The 16,133-nt window shown below is 32.3% G+C and overlaps 1 protein-coding gene across 5 annotated transcripts in view; it reads left to right on the top strand.

The window, feature by feature from the left end:
* The window catches only part of SYCP1 (synaptonemal complex protein 1), a 124,759-nt gene that overhangs the window by 48,974 nt on the left and 59,652 nt on the right, over nt 1-16,133 (top strand). For 4 of the 5 annotated variants that reach the window (XM_060625346.2, XM_078451532.1, XM_078451533.1 and 1 more), the window contains exons 17-22: nt 5,538-5,642; nt 6,457-6,560; nt 7,831-7,948; nt 8,743-8,813; nt 11,836-11,917; nt 15,162-15,224. In XM_060625346.2, coding sequence (XP_060481329.1) covers nt 5,538-5,642; nt 6,457-6,560; nt 7,831-7,948; nt 8,743-8,813; nt 11,836-11,917; nt 15,162-15,224 — 543 coding nt within the window. The remainder of the gene's footprint in view (nt 1-5,537; nt 5,643-6,456; nt 6,561-7,830; nt 7,949-8,742; nt 8,814-11,835; nt 11,918-15,161; nt 15,225-16,133) is intronic. The other variant, XM_060625345.2, reaches the window with a different exon arrangement.

The raw sequence follows: 16,133 nt of genomic DNA, 5'->3' as shown, positions 1-16,133 counted from the left end.
ATTCCCCCTTACTTAGCACAGTAGGTGGTATACAGTAGGTCTTCAGTTAATAAATAGTGGAATGAATGTATGCTCCCATAAGGGCTAAGGGCTAAGAATCCATGCCCTGTTTTCCTTATAAACCTAGTACTTAGTACAATGACTGACACTTTATGAATATTTGTTGAATGAATGAATACTAAAGCATTATTTTTAGTGTAAAGATTCACTCCTATGCAGACAAGAACTGGTTTAAGGTTTTGTTATATTTGGACAGCAATAGAACACAATTAATATCTTGGTCCTTAAAATTATGTTTTGATTGGTAATCTAGCTCTTTGCTTCTTAACTGTATGACTAAGAGCAATTTAACTAAACTCTTGATGCCTCAGATCTCCATCTCTGAAATGCACATAGCTAATGGGGTAGTTGTAAGGGATAAATAAAATAATACATTTGCCCTTTTAACAAACATTTGTTGAGTTTCTATTATGCTATACTCTGGGGGTACAGCTGGGAGCAAATGGATGCATATGCAGCTTTCATGGATCTACAGTCATGAAATAATCACATTTAAATATAAGCAGTCATTCAAAGGTAATATTACAATGGTGACAAAGGCAATAAAGGATTAATTTTCAGTGCTATGAGGCCTATAATTAAGGAATTTGAACTAGTTGGGTCAGGAAAGTCTTTTTTTAAAAAAATAAATATTGAACTGAAATTCAGAGAAGGAAGGGAAGAGCTTATCAGGTAGAGGAAATATTATGTGCAAAGTTTCTTTAATAGGAAGGAGTATGGTGAGTACAACCTCGAGTGAAAAGAAGAGAATGGTACAAAATGAGGCCAGAAAGTTAGGTAGTAGGAGCTTGGCAGTTCATGGCCTTTTAAATCTTATCAGGATAATTTTGCATTATCCCAAGAGGTATGGTAAACTCTAAGGAATTTCAGTAGGGAGTGACTTGGTTTGCATTTTGAAAAGCTCATTTGGCTTGCAGAATTGAGAACAGATTAAGATAGAACAGTTAATTAGACAGACAATCACAGTAGCTAGAGGAGAGATGATTGTAGCTTAGGCTGGGAAGTAGTGGTGAGAAAAAGTGGATGGTTTTGAGAGATATTTAAGATTTAAATACTTAGGTTAATCCAGGATGATATTAGCATTTGTTGAAAAGATTCTTTTTCCCCCTTGAATTGCTTTTGCACTTTTATAAAAAATCAATTGGCCATATTTGTGTGGATCTGTTTCTGGACTGTTTCTGTTTTCTTGATCTATTTGTTATCAATTCACTGACATATTAGTGTTTTGATTACTGTAGCTTAATAGTCTTAGATTTGGGTAGTGTGGTTCCTCTGGCTTTAATATTCTTTTTCAAAATTGTTTTAGCTATCCTAGTTCCTTTATCATCTAGATTTTCAGCTTGTCTATTATCTAAGGAAATCCTACCAGAATTATGATTGTAATTGTGATTGTAATTGTAATTGTGATTATGATTGTAATTGTGTGAAATCAAATTAGGTTGAATTGCTGTTATTACTTATGTTGGGTCTTCTAATATATGAACATGGTATCTGTCCATTTGTATAGATCTTCCTTCATTCTTTAGCATTTTTTAGTTTTCAACATACAGATCTGTACATGTTGTATTTATACCTAAATATTTCCTTTCTGGAAAGTGTTTTAAGTAGTATTTAAAAGTACTTTTCCCAAAAAACCTGTATTTTTCCAGTTGTACATTACTAGCAGGTGGGGATACAATTGCTTTATGCATTGGCCTTGTATCCTACAGTCTTGCCAAAATCATTTATTTTTTATTTTTTTAATGTTTGTTTATTTTGAGAGAGAGGGAGGGAGCAGATAGGGAGAGATGCTGTCAGTGCTGAGCCCGATGTGGGGCTCGATCTCATGGCTGGTGAGGTCATGACCTGAGCGGAAACCCAGAGTCAGATGTTTTAATCCACTGAGCCACCCAGGTACCCCTTTTCAAAATGACTTACTAGTTCTTGGAGTTTTTTTGCACATTCCTTATAATTTTCTATGTAGACAGTTATTTTGTCTGCAAATAAGGACAGTTGTAGTTCTTTTTTTCTTGTCTAACTGCACTGGCTCAGACTTCCCAGTATGATGTTGAAAAGGAGTGGTGACCATGTACATCTTTGATGTGATCTTAAGGGAAAATATTCAGTGTTTTACCATTAAATATGATGTTTAATTCTAGTTTTTTTTTGTTTTTTTTTTGGTGGAAGTGCCCTTCTGTTCCTAGTTTAAGCTTTTTTTCTTATGAATCTGTGTTGAATTTTGTCAAGTGCTTTTTCTGTGTTTACTGATATGATCATGTTGTTTTTCTTATTTAGAATATTAATATTCTAATCAATGTCATACATTGATTTTCAAATATTGAACCAGGCTTGCATTTCTGGGATAAATCCCAGTTGGTGTGGTATATTATTCTTTTTCTAAATTGTTGAATTTATGAATATTTTGTTGAGGATTTTTGGTTTTGTGTTCTTGGGAAGTCTATAGTTTTCTTCAATGGTCTTTATCTGGTTTTGGAATCAGGCTAATACTGGCCTCATAAAATGAGTTGGGAAGCATTTCTTTCTGTTTTCTGGAAGAGATTGTATACAACTAGTGTTATTTCTTCCTTAAACATTTGGTAGAATTCTCTGGTGAAATCATCTGGACTTAGAGATTCTTTTTTGGCAAGATTTTAAAGTATGAATCTAATGTTTTTCATTATTACAGAACTGTTAAGGTGACCTGTTTTATCTTAGGTGATTTGGTAGTTTGTGGTTTTTAAGGAATTAGTCCATTTCATTGAAGTTGTCAACTTTCTGTGCATAGAGTTGTTCGTAGCATTCTGTTATTTTTTTAATATCTATGGAGTCTATAGTCTATACTCTTTGATTACTAATATTGGTGATTGGTGTCTTCTGTCTTGTCAGTCTTGATAGAAGTTTATTGATTTTACTGACCTTTTCAAAATAACCAGCTTTGTGTTTTGTTGATTTTTCTCTACTGTTTTTCCATTTTCAGTTTCATCAGTTTTGGCTCTTATCTTTACTATTTCCTTTCTTCTACTTGCTTGGGTTTATTTTGTTCTTTTTCTAGGTTCTTAAGATGAAAACCTAGATTGTTTTGAGACTTTTCTTTTCCATTTAAACATTTAATGCTATAAATTTAATCACTTCCTTAACTGCATCCCACAAATTTTGATATCTTATATTTTCATTTTTATTTAGGTTAAAATATTTTCTAATTTCTCGATTTCCTCTTTGACCCTGGGGTTATTTAGAAGTCTGTTATTTAATTTCCATGTATTTGGAGATTTTCCTCTTTTACTTATTTCTAGTTTAATTCCATTATGGTTCAAGAATATACTTTATTATTTAAATTTATAAAGGTTATAATCTATCTTAGTAAATGTTCCATGTGGACTTGAAAAGAATGTGTATTCTGCTGTTGTTAGGTTCTATATGTGTTCTTTAAATGTTAGATTCATTTGATTGATGGTGTTGTGAAAATCTTCTGTGTTGTCGATTTTTTTTTTTTTGTCCTGTTCTATTACTGAGGGGTGTTAACATCTCTTATTTTGATTTATTAATTGTCTATTTCTCTATAATTATGTCAATGTTTGCTTCACGTACTTTAAATTTCTGTTATAAGTCTCACATTCATATAGAACTATTCTCTCTTCCTGACAAATTGATCTTTGATCATTATTAATATCTCTCTTTATCTCTGACAGTATCTTTTTGTCTTGAAGAATGTTTATGGTTTGCAAGGTATATCTTTCAAACTGGATTAGTCTTTTATTTGTAAACACTTGTGTATATGTATATATGTAGTCTGTATATAATTGGGTCTTCCTATGCAATAGTGCATAGGAGTTAGCTTTCTAAATCACAGATGCGATCATGTTATAGCTGTATCAAAATTTTAAATAGCTCCACATTGCCTATAAAATTGAGACTCTATAAACACAATTTAGTAGTTTTTATTATTAATATAGGGCCTTTATTGTCAAGCCTTTAATAAACCGTTGTGATCTCATGCTTAAGTAAACAACATGAAAATTGACTTAAATCTATGTTGGATAACAGGAGGAGTTGATAGTAATTAAGCACCTGTAAGTAAAGAGTTAATGGTTGTTTTATACTTAGTTTTGCTCACTTTCTAGAGCTATGCCATCCAGTATGGTAACTAGAGGCCAAATGTGGCACTTAAATTTAAATTAATTAAAATAGACCAAATTAAAAAAAAAGTCAGTTTCTCAGCTCTAGTAGCCACATTTGAAGTGATCAGTAGCTACCGCATGTTCCTGTTATTGCAGAAAGTTCTATTGTATAGGACCCATCTAAAGCAAAGATTGACAGAATTTTTCTTTAAAGGGCCAGTAGCAAATTTTTAGGCTTTGTGGGCCATGTGGTTGGTCTCTCTTGCATCTATACAGCTTCATTGTTACAAGGCAAAATGGGAATATACAATATATAAATATGTTGGCTGTATTACAGTAAAGCTTTATTAAAAACAAGTAGGGACTGGATTTGGCCTGTGGGCTGTAGTTTGTTGATCCTTGATTGTCTAGAACATTGAATTTAATTTTTTTTTTCAATATATGAAATTTATTGTCAAATTGGTTTCCATACAACACCCAGTGCTCATCCCAAAAGATGCCCTCTTCAATACCCATCACCCACCCTCCTTTCCCTCCCACCCCTCATCAACCCTCAGTTTATTCTCAGTTTTTGAGAGTCTCTTATGCTTTGGCTGTCTCCCACTGTAGCCTCTTTTTTTTTTTTTTTTTTTTTTTTCTTCCTCTTCCCCATGGGTTTCTGTTAAGTTTCTCAGGATCCACATGACAGTGAAAACATATGGTATCTGTCTTTCTCTGTATGGCTTACTTCACTTAGCATAACACTCTCCAGTTCCATCCACGTTGCTACAAAGGGCCATATTTCAACATTGAACTTAATTCTTGATACCTTATTTAAGATTGTATATTGACAAAGGAATCCTCGGGGAATGAAGTAATTTAAAACCATTTCATAGGAAGAATGATAATAAGAATTAGAGATTTTAGAATGGTTAAGAGAAAAAGAAAAGTTAGGGAGTGTTGATAATTCTCTTCAAATATTTGTCAGCTATCATGTAAAAAAAGAATTAGACTTCTATGCGACTGAGAAAGGCAGAACAATGACAATTGCATGGAAGTTATAGGGAAGCACGTTTTAGTGCAATATAAAGACAAACAGGATTGGTAGGATAGTGAGTGACTAATAAATGCTAATAAATTAGAGTGAATTATACATAAGATAAGGTTTGAATTCAATGACCTGTCTGATTTTTTTTTAAATAAAAAATTTTAGGGCTCTGTTTATTCAATCCTTTGTTATCATATTTAGTTTTGGAATTAACTTATTAATTACTTGTGTTCTCTTTTTAAAAAATTTTAGCCAAAGAGAAACTCGTAAGTCTCTTCACTCTAGTTAGGTAGTTTGATCGTTTTGCATACGTGTGTGCTTTGGTTGTCATGATTTATGGTGTTCTTAAATAGGTAGAAAACCAAAAGCTTTTAGATGAAAAGAAACAATTTGAGAAGATTGCTGAAGAATTAAAAGGAACACAACAAGAACTGACTGGTCTTCTCCACACCAGAGAGGTTTGTTTAGAAAAGATACATTTTGTCCTGCAACATTTTGTTAGTAGAGTACAGATTTACAGAATAGATTATGGTATAGCTATTAGCTTTGTGAAAGATTTCTTCACAAAATTCCTTTCAAAGGAAGTGTTCCTGCTACATTTAATGTACTAATGATTTATGTGATACACATCTAGAAAATCTTCATATTCTAATGTGGGAGAGAGAGGTCAGCATTTAAGATATCAGGAGTATGCATGATGCTATGGTTTATAACAATCACATTTTTGATGTCTTCAGTATTCTTAATTTAAACATTTAAAATTTAACTTTTGTTAAGTTCTTAGTTTACAATAATTTTTATAGTGCTTACGTTATAATTTTGGAATATGTTTTTTATTTTATAAAGGTATTTTTTCAATACATAACAGTATTACGTTGTAACTATACAATAGTTTAAAATAGTAAGAACAGCTTAGTTTTTAAGATACTGCCTGACTTCATTAATTATTATATTTTTTCTTGATAATATAACATTTTAATGGAGATTAATTACCTGGTTGAGTAAAACTGATGAAAATATTTTATAATTTGTAAATATAATTTTACTGGTTGAGCTTTAGAATATCAAGATGGAATTTACTTGTATTACATTTGTCATTATTCATTATTCTAAAATTATAATGCTTTTGGCATTAAGTCTATTAAATTTTAAAATGTGACATTTTCTTACCAAATTTTTGCCTAATATATGAGTTGATTACAGACTGACCATACTTTTAAAATAAGAATATTGTAAAAATGTTTGCTGTGATTATACACATTTATTTTCCAGAGAAAAGTGCATGATTTGGAAGTACAGTTAACTGCCATTGTGACAAGTGAGCAACATTATTCCAAACAGGTTAAAGAGCTGAAAACTGAACTTGAAAATGAGAAGTAAGTTTTCTATCTTATAAATAGCTTATATATTTCATTTTTAAGCTTTCTGGTAGTTAATAAATTAGTAAATTATATTCAATATTTATTTGAATGGGGTTAAAGTTGTATTTTATTCCTAATTAGAGATCAAAATAATTTATTAATTTTACTGCTGATGAAATTAACAATGGTGTGTGTGTGTGTATATATATATATATGTGTATGTATATACATATACACATATACATATATACACACACATATATACACACACCATTGTTAATATATATATACAAATACATATACATATATACATATACATATATACATACACATATATATATAATTGACATAAAAAAAGTATATCACAAAGTTGAGAACTTCTTTAGAATATCAATATATTACTTTTCTTGGCGATACTTAGTTCCTCATAAAAATAATTATTTGCAATTCTACCCATTTATTTTGGTTGCTTGTTAAATTATTTCATAGATTTGTTTTGGTGAAGTGACAAAATACATACAGGTCATTGAATTCTGGGTAAAACTTATTAACCAAAATTCCTTTTAGTAAATGGACTGGTTATTTATACATTAGTTTAGTGTTTCCTATTTCAACCTTTCAAAGCTATGTTTGCTTTTTCAACCTTTCATTTTTTAATCTACTCTTAGATGAATTTCCAGTATTGGTTAAGTAGGAGAAGATAATAGGTGCTTGCTACTGAAATCATTCCATAGAACCGCACAGTTCCCCCTTCTTTGATTTAAAATTGATCCTGACTGCACTAATAGCAGTAGTAATCTCTCTTCCAGTGTAGAGTATTTGAGATCTTGTAAGAGCAGTTTAAGTGTTGTACACAAAAATTAAATCTTGTTTTACTTATTTTAATGAAAATATTTTGTTAAAAATAGCTCATGCCTCATGTGCTACTATAATCAAATCACCAGAAGTTTGGAATAGTTTTGAGACTGTCTACTAGAGAAAATTATATGAGAAAGTAAGACACCCTTCAAAATTTGTGGAAAAGTATGGGGAGATGAGGTGTAGGGAATATGCAAGGAAATCTGTGGCATCTTAACTTAGTGTTGAAAATTTCAAACGTGTAGAGGGAATAATGTAATGAAGCAGCACATAGCTATCATTGCACTTCAGAAATTATTAATTAATGGCCAATCTTATTTATATTCCCAGCCCTTTCTCCCTTTCCCCTAAGATTATCTTGAATTAAATTCTACATCATATAATTTAATAGGTAAATATTTAGGTCTGACATGTTTTTAAAAAACAGGCTTAAGACTACTGAACTAAATGCAAGCTGCAACAGACTTTCACTGGAGAACAAAAAATTAGCACAAGAAACAAGTGAAATGGCCCTAGAACTCAAGAAACAGCAAGAAGATACTGATGTGAGTTGTAAAAGAAAGTACCAGTGACTTAGTTTTCTAACCTGTAAAAATAGGGGGTTTGAATAGATGACTTTCCAAGATTCTTTACCCTTTACAAATCTGATTATCTTAGAACTGATCCTCTGTTTCAGAAGAAAAATGTGCATATTGATTTCGATGGTGATAATGGGCAACAGACTATAGAACTACCCATTGATAAAGTTAATGTAATTTTAAGCGTTAGGATTTTTATGAATATTTATTCAAGTATTTATCGGGTAAATCATATGACAGTGTGGAGGATACAACGATGAATAAAATACCTTCTTTCCTCATTAAGATCTTATGACTCAAGAGAAGAACTAAATGCTCAAATAACTTAAAATACTATGTTATATGTGTTGTTTTGGGGACAAAGTGTTATCTTCTTCCTTGGAGGAAGAGAAGGCTTCAGAGAGAATATAGCATTGATTTTGGTCTTAAAAGATGACTGATTATAAGTTTAGTAGGTAATAGTGAATGGAAAAGCATTCCTTGAAATCACAACAATATGAACAAGGATAGAAGGCCTTAAAGTGTCACTGGGAGACAATAAGTAAGACTTGCTTTTTAGCTGTTGTATATAAATTACTAGGGGAATAATTAAAATAAGGCTGGAAAAATAGTATGTAACTATGCAAGTTAAATAGCTCACTGTCTTGTTTTATATATAACTAATTGAATTTTATGGTGACAGATAAAGGTTTTAAATATTAGTTTCAATTTTATTTTTGTTGAAACAGAATGATTAACATATACATTTATTATTTCTTTAGAATAGCAAAAAGAAAGAAGAACGGATGTTGAAACAAATAGAAAATATGGAAAAAACTGAAACACAATTAAGGCAAGACTAATGAGTTGGCTTTTTTTTGTCTGGCAAAAGATTTTAGTATGTTTCTATTTGTTATGGTTAATTTAAATTACACTTAATGTTGGATATGGTATAAAGTAAAAAATTAGAATGATTGCTTTGGAGTTCTGCTTAAAAATAAAATCATAACAATGTCTTTTGTTCTATTGTTGAAATAGGTTAGACAGGAATTTTAAAGCATCACGAAGAAAGTAATTATATGCAAGAAAATTTAGAAGCGAAATTTAAAAAAATTAATGTTATTTTAAAACGTTGTCCATGTTTCTAGGTGTTTTCACAATCGTCTATTTTTAATGCCTGTAAACCAGTCAAGTGGATATAACAATTTATTTTAATCCTTGTTGGTTTTAGAGATGACATTTTCCAGTTTTCCACTATCATAAATAGTATTGTAGTAAACATCTTGGAGCATACAGATTTTTTCCCTTATTTTGAATTTGATAGGATACATTTCAAGGAGAATTTACTGAGTCATAGGAATAATTATTTCAATAACTGTTGATAGTCAAATGGTTTCTAATAGGTTATACTAGTTGTAAACCATGCAGTACAATCACTATTGTATGAAAATGCTGGCTCCAAATATCTTTTAATTTGTTTTGGGTATTATTATTAATTTATTTGATAATATAATAGATAAAAACTCATTGCTATTAGGACTTGTAATTTTCTTTTTTGGGGGGTAAGTTTTGGAATTTTTTGTGTTTGCTTGCTAGAATTTCTTATTTCTAAAATTGCTTATATCTGTTGCCTGTTAATACTTTTGAGGTCTTGTTTACTTACTGATTTACTTAAGCTTTAAATAATATATTTACATACATTTACAATATATTACAGTACATATTTCCCCCAACTTGTTGTTTTCCTTGCATTTTGGGTAATTTTTTGTTGTGTGTAAATTTTTTTAATTTGAATTAAATCTAGTTGTCTTTTTTTGGTAATTTTTCCATTGCTTTTCTACTTAGAAATGTTTTGCCTGCTTAAAATCACATATTAATCTTTTCTTTAGTTCTTTTTCAAATTGATATATTGATACTTAGTTTTCTTTCTCTTTTTCAAATCATAAAAACATTTGAAGATAGCAGTTTACTTCTTAACACAGCTATGGATCTATGACTTAGGTTTTGATATATAGTGTTTATAATGTTTATTTTCTAAACAACCTGTTCCTGTATTTTAAGTTTCCTTTTAATCCTTTAGTTAATTTAGATGGTTTCTAAATACTTGGGGGTCCTTGTCTGTACTTATATTTTGAAGTATTAAGCTTTGGCTTCTCATTTTGGTTAATATATAGGATTGAGGATTATATGAGGTAATGTGAATAAAGTACTACATATAGTGTCTGGCCACAAGACCGTCACCATTTTCTAGGTTTGGAAAGTCATCTTTTATTACACTTCTAATGATTGCTTTTGTTGTTGTTGCTCAGTTTTCTCCTTCAGAGAAAGTAGCTGTTATTTCTAGATTGAATCTCTGTGATTAAAGCACTGTATATTTTGGAGATAAAAAATGAAGACCTATTTTAGGGAAAGGCTACCTTTTATTTAGGAGAATTAAAATTACTTAGAAAATATCTTTTTGTACATCTACCTACTCTATGGACATAAATAACTCTGAATATATATGTATATATACACTCTGAAGAGTTATATATAACTGTATATGTTATATAATTATATATATTGTATATATATATTATGTAATTTTATATACAATATATATTACATATATCACAACTCTATATACTATATATATATACACTCATATATAGAAGTAAGAATATGCCAATTAAAAATTTTATACTCAGTTAAAGAGTAAATAGCCTGAATTCAGTTTTTACAAGGCCAGTTATTTCATATGATTGAATAATATTTATATATTTCTATAAATAGAAATAGCTTCAAGAAGGGGTGCCCGGATGGCCAGTCGGTTGAGCATCGGACTCTTGATTTCAGCTCAGGTCATGATCCCAAGGTCGTGGGATCAAACCCCGCATCAGGCTCCACACTGAGCATGGAGCCTGCTTGGGATTCTCTCTCTCCCTCTCCCTGTCCCTCTCCCTCTGTCCCTCTCTCCTGCTCATGTGCTCTCTCTAAAATAAAATTTAAGGGGCGCCTGGGTGGCTCAGTCGGTTGAGCGGCCGACCTTGGCTCAGGTCACAATCTCGCGGTCTGTGAGTTTGAGCCCCACATCAGGCTCTGTGCTGACAGCTCGGAGCCTGTTTCGGATTCTGTGTCTCCCTCTCTCTGACCCTCCCCCATTCATGCTCTGTCTCTCTCTGTCTCAAAAATAAATAAACGTTAAAAAAGAAATTTTTAAAAAAAACAAAATAAAATTAAAAAAAAAGAAAAAAATAAATAGCTTCAAGGATTAAAGACAAAAGACCATTGCTTTCATGTGCAACAAATTTTTAATTTACAAAATTTTGAAAGGATAATACATGCATATGGTACAAAATTCAAAGTGACGAAGGGGGGCACATAAGGAAAGAAAACTGTCTTTCCTTTGTCTTTCTGCTATCTAGTTTCCCTCCCCAGAGGTATCACTGTTTCTTATGTGTGTTTCCAGAGATACTCTCTCTCTATGTAAGGATATTTGTCTATGCAAATATCTCAGTCATGTAGTAGTTCATTAAAAATCACTTGTATTTATGTCCCTAATTTATTTGTATAAAATAATAACTATGTCTTGACTATGATGACTAATTTAAGACTAAGGAAGAGTAAAGTGAAGTCTTGATTTAAATCAGAAGTACTTCTTTCTAGAGGTTTTTTTAGTGGAAAAAGGATCTACATAGTTTCAAGTTAAATGTATAAATTCATTTAAATGTAGGAGAGGATGTATATATGTTGACATTAATGCATGAATAATTACCAAACAAAATGAAAATCTAAACCAACAAAAAAATATAGTCAAGCATTTTAGAAATCCCAGAAAAAGAATAGAACAAAAAATATAAAGTTTATTACTATATCACTCTTCCATTTCCTTTAAGGAATGAACTGGAATCTGTGCGAGAAGAACTAAAGCAGAAAGGAGATGAAGTTAAATGTAAATTGGACAAGAGCGAAGAAAATGTATGTTATATTTAATAATAAATTGTAGAATAGAATTTCAAATCATAAAATCACCATGTGTGTAAAAAAAAAATAAAGTGGAATATTCTAGTGTATAAATAGTGATATAGGGACTATTGTAGACTGCTGACCTTAAAAATACAGGCAAAGCTGAGTTATTTTGCTTACAGGATTTATAAATAAAAGAAATAGTGGTATAATTCTAAATTTCTTTCATAAATCCTCAACATTTAATGTTGATATACATTTTTAGGCTAAAGAGGCTCAAGAAAAAATTTGTCAGTAAATGACATACTGATAAAATTGGTAAGTGTGTGTTGTGCTTTGGTGGGTATGATGTCAATATATAGAGATAGGAAGAAGGTTTTCCGGGAAGAATATCACAAAAGTGGAATAGTACAAAGTATGTGATTCCACCATGTTCTAGGCACTGTTCTGGGTGTCAAGCTTGGACTTCATTTGTTCTGGTGGATAATGTGTGATCCAATTAAAGTTTTTTTTTTTTTTTTTTAAATTTTTTTTTCAACGTTTTTTATTTATTTTTGGGACAGAGAGAGACAGAGCATGAACGGGGGAGGGGCAGAGAGAGAGGGAGACACAGAATCAGAAACAGGCTCCAGGCTCCGAGCCATCAGCCCAGAGCCCGACGCGGGGCTCGAACTCACGGACCGCGAGATCGTGACCTGGCTGAAGTCGGACGCTTAACCGACTGCGCCACCCAGGCGCCCCAAGTTTTTTTTTTTTTTAATGCTTATATATTTTTGAGAGAGAGCAAGCGAGAGCATGGGGGGAGGGGACAGAGAGAGAGAGAGTGGGGGGGCACAGAATCTGAAGCAGGCTCCAGGCTCTGAGCTGTCAGCACAGAGCCCAAGGTGGGGCTCGAACTCACGAATCACTAGATCATGACCTGAGCGGAAGTCAGATGCTTAGCTGACTGAGTCACCCAGGTGCCCCCAATTAAGATTTGTTATTAGGGAAGTGATATTTTTAATTTTTAAGAATGGAATGAGGAGATATGAAAGGTGCTGGAGTCAGTTGGAAGGCTTTAAAAAAGTGTCCTGAAAGCTCTGGAAAAAAAATCTTGGAAAGGACTTTGGCCTAGTTTAGTTTACTTACTTCTTCCTGAATTGATTATTGTGGGTAAGGGGTAGAGTAATTTGGCAAAGCCTGAGGTACTTACCCACCTGCTCCTGGAGACAGATTAGCTTCGATCAAACAACATGGATTTAGCAGGATTATCATGGAATTTACACTAACAGAGTTTTCTCGGGAAAGAATGGTGGCCAGACCAAAACATAGGTCCTTTATATAGATGCTGTTGGAGCCTGTACGGGGCATCTAATCAGGATAAGTTTCCTGGAATAAGTGACATTCAATTTGAAACCTTAGATTAATAGGAATTAGTGGAAGGCAGAGAGGTGGACATAAATATATCAGGGAAAAGAGTGTTCTAATTTACAAGTATACACACACTGTATACAGACCATGAGAGAGTCTTTTGTATTTAAACAATTATGAAAAGTTCATCTTGGTTGAAAGGTGGAGTTTAAGATTGTGGTAATAGTGTAGAGAGTAGGGAAAGATGAGAGTGGAGAGATGAGGATAGGGAAAATGAAAGTTGGGAGAGATGAGGGCAGATTATTTAAAGTCTCATAAACTATATTTTAGGAATTTGAGGTTATTGAAGAGTTTTGACCTGAGGAATGTCATGTTTACTTTTAGAAAGTTGTCAGACCATCTCAACTAAGGATGAGATGAGCTAATATTTTGAAGGGCTTACAGTGTACCAGGAACATTCTAGTTCTCTATATATGTTATCTTAGTTAACTGGAACTTACTTTTGTCCTCTTTTTATGAATTAAGAAATCAAGCCTCTGGGAGCACCTGGGTGGCTCAGTCTGGTGGTAATGCATCTGATTCTTGACTTCGGCTCAGGTCATGATCTCACAGTTTGTGAGACTGAGCCCTGCATCAGGCTCTGGCTGGCAGCACAGAGCCTGCTTGGGATTGTCTGCCTCTTTGTTCATCTCTCCCCGCCTCCTCCCCCCAATAAATAAATAAACTTAAAAAAAAAAAAAAGAAATTGAGACTCTGAATGGCATGAATAAGAAGTAGTAGTGGTAGTGCTAGACTTCTACCATTCTTTAGACTCTCCCATATTTTTTTCTTCCAAAAACGTATTTTTTACTTTCAGTTTCATATTTACTACGTTCAACCAGAAAAAAACAATTTAATCTTATCCTAAAGACTTGCTATGTAATTTACTGCTTTAAAATTTGCATCGGAGGCTGCCCAAGACCCTAGTCCTTTTGTTTGTGTTGTGGTAAAACATGAATTTAGTGTTTAAAATAAAAATTCTCTACCAAGAATTTAAATTTATGTTATCAATGTACAAGATATTAGTGATGAGTTAAGGGAAAAAACCCAAAATGCAAAACAAGTTGTTAGCATATTTAAGCTTTTTCCATGGTTGGATTTCTATTTACCTATTGAAACAGCTTCTCAGAAAGAATCCCAGTTTGTAAGTAGTTCTCAGATATTTGCCTGGCATTGATATTCATTACACTTTTTCCCCCAGTCTGCTACCTTAGTTTAGACATTTATATTGTTTCATGCATGCTTTATCTGAGCCTATTTTCTCATCTCTAAAATGGAGATAATAATACCTGACCTGTCTTTATCATTGGGTTGTTACAAGGTTCAGATCTAACAAATGTTTGTGAAAGACATATTTAAAAAATTATAAACATTTGTATGCAAGACAACTGTTAAAAATCCGGGGTAGCGGGTGCCTGGGTGGCTCAGTTGGTTAAGTGTCTGACTCTGGATTTCTGCTCGGGTCATGATCTCATTCATTGTTTGTGAGATTGAGGCTTGCGTTGGTGCTGATGCTCAGAGCCTGCTTGGGATTGTTTCTCCCTCTCTGTCTGCCCCTTTCCCACTTGTATGTGTGCATACGCACACACATGCACTCTCCCTCAAAATAAATAAGTAAACCTCTTTTTTTAATTTCAGGGTAAACTGGGAAGTTAATAAAATATAAAGTGATTGTTGGGCCAAGATAAGAATGATGAACATTAAAGACAGTTTCTTTTTTTTAAAAAAAAGAATACTGAAATAAACTGGGAGAATGGATATTTTTGTAGAAATATAAGACTAAGTTTTATAATTCCATTTCTATAAGATTCTCATAGAAGAAAATTCTGTTAGCGTTTTTAATCTGATGTCATATAATGTTTTTTAGGCTCGCAGCATTGAATGTGAAGTTTTAAAAAAAGATAAACAAATGAAGATATTAGAGAACAAGGTATTATCAAATTGCAAAAAATGTTTTTGAGAAAAGAGACTTTGTAACAATATATGTATGACTAGATTCTTTAGGAGGAGTCTTTACACTGTCTTGTAGAAAGAGATCTCAATTCTCCATTGAAGGCTTTAAGGAATAATTTTGGATTTTTACTGCAGGTTTCTTTGAAGAGGCCATTAGTTCAGGAGTTTTGTACAGTGCTTCAAAGAGCAAAGTTTCATTAAACTTCTCTTTAGTTATCTCTTCCCTTTCCCCAGATTTCACACTCTCAGCAGCTGTATTTGTTGCAGATATCTTTAGAGCGGCAAGATGCTTTTAAACATTATTGTTAGACTTTGCTCTCATTCTTATAATCAAGGGAGCTACAGAAAATTTTCTCGTCTTTTTATGTGAAGTTATGAAGTGTTTTTACTGCCTGGCTGTCCATCCCAATTCACTCTTCCTTTCTCTGTCCCTCACCACACACTTGTACTAAACTTGACCTTCTTTATAGTTGAGTAGTCCTCTGGAAAAGTATAGTTCACTCTCTGAAGTTCTGACCTCTAATAAGCAACACTGTTTTCTTCTACCTAGAATTCTGGTGAATAAAATTCTTTGTTTCTATGCACATGAATTATTTTATTTAAAATTGAACTGTGATTTCAAAAACTGTGATAGTTTAAATCCTTTTCAAGAATTTTTGGACATCCTACCAAATATATTTATCTTCATTATCCCTAAATTTGGAGATTATTTAAACTTAAAAGGAATGAAAACTTGTTACTTTAATTTTCATTAGCTTATTCAGAAAGAAGGGAGAGTGAGATGGGGCAGTCAAAATGACTTCAAAGTTGATAGTTTTGATGCCACTATCATTTTAGTAAGGTATATAATTTTTGGATGGTAGTAATGCCAATAATAAAGAAGGTT

This window comes from Panthera onca, chromosome C1 (assembly GCF_046562875.1).
Source record: "Panthera onca isolate mPanOnc1 chromosome C1, mPanOnc1 haplotype 2, whole genome shotgun sequence".
Classification (NCBI taxonomy): domain Eukaryota; kingdom Metazoa; phylum Chordata; class Mammalia; order Carnivora; family Felidae; genus Panthera; species Panthera onca.
The sequence above is the reverse complement of the archived record's forward strand: the minus strand, read 5'-3'. Positions and strand labels throughout refer to the sequence as shown.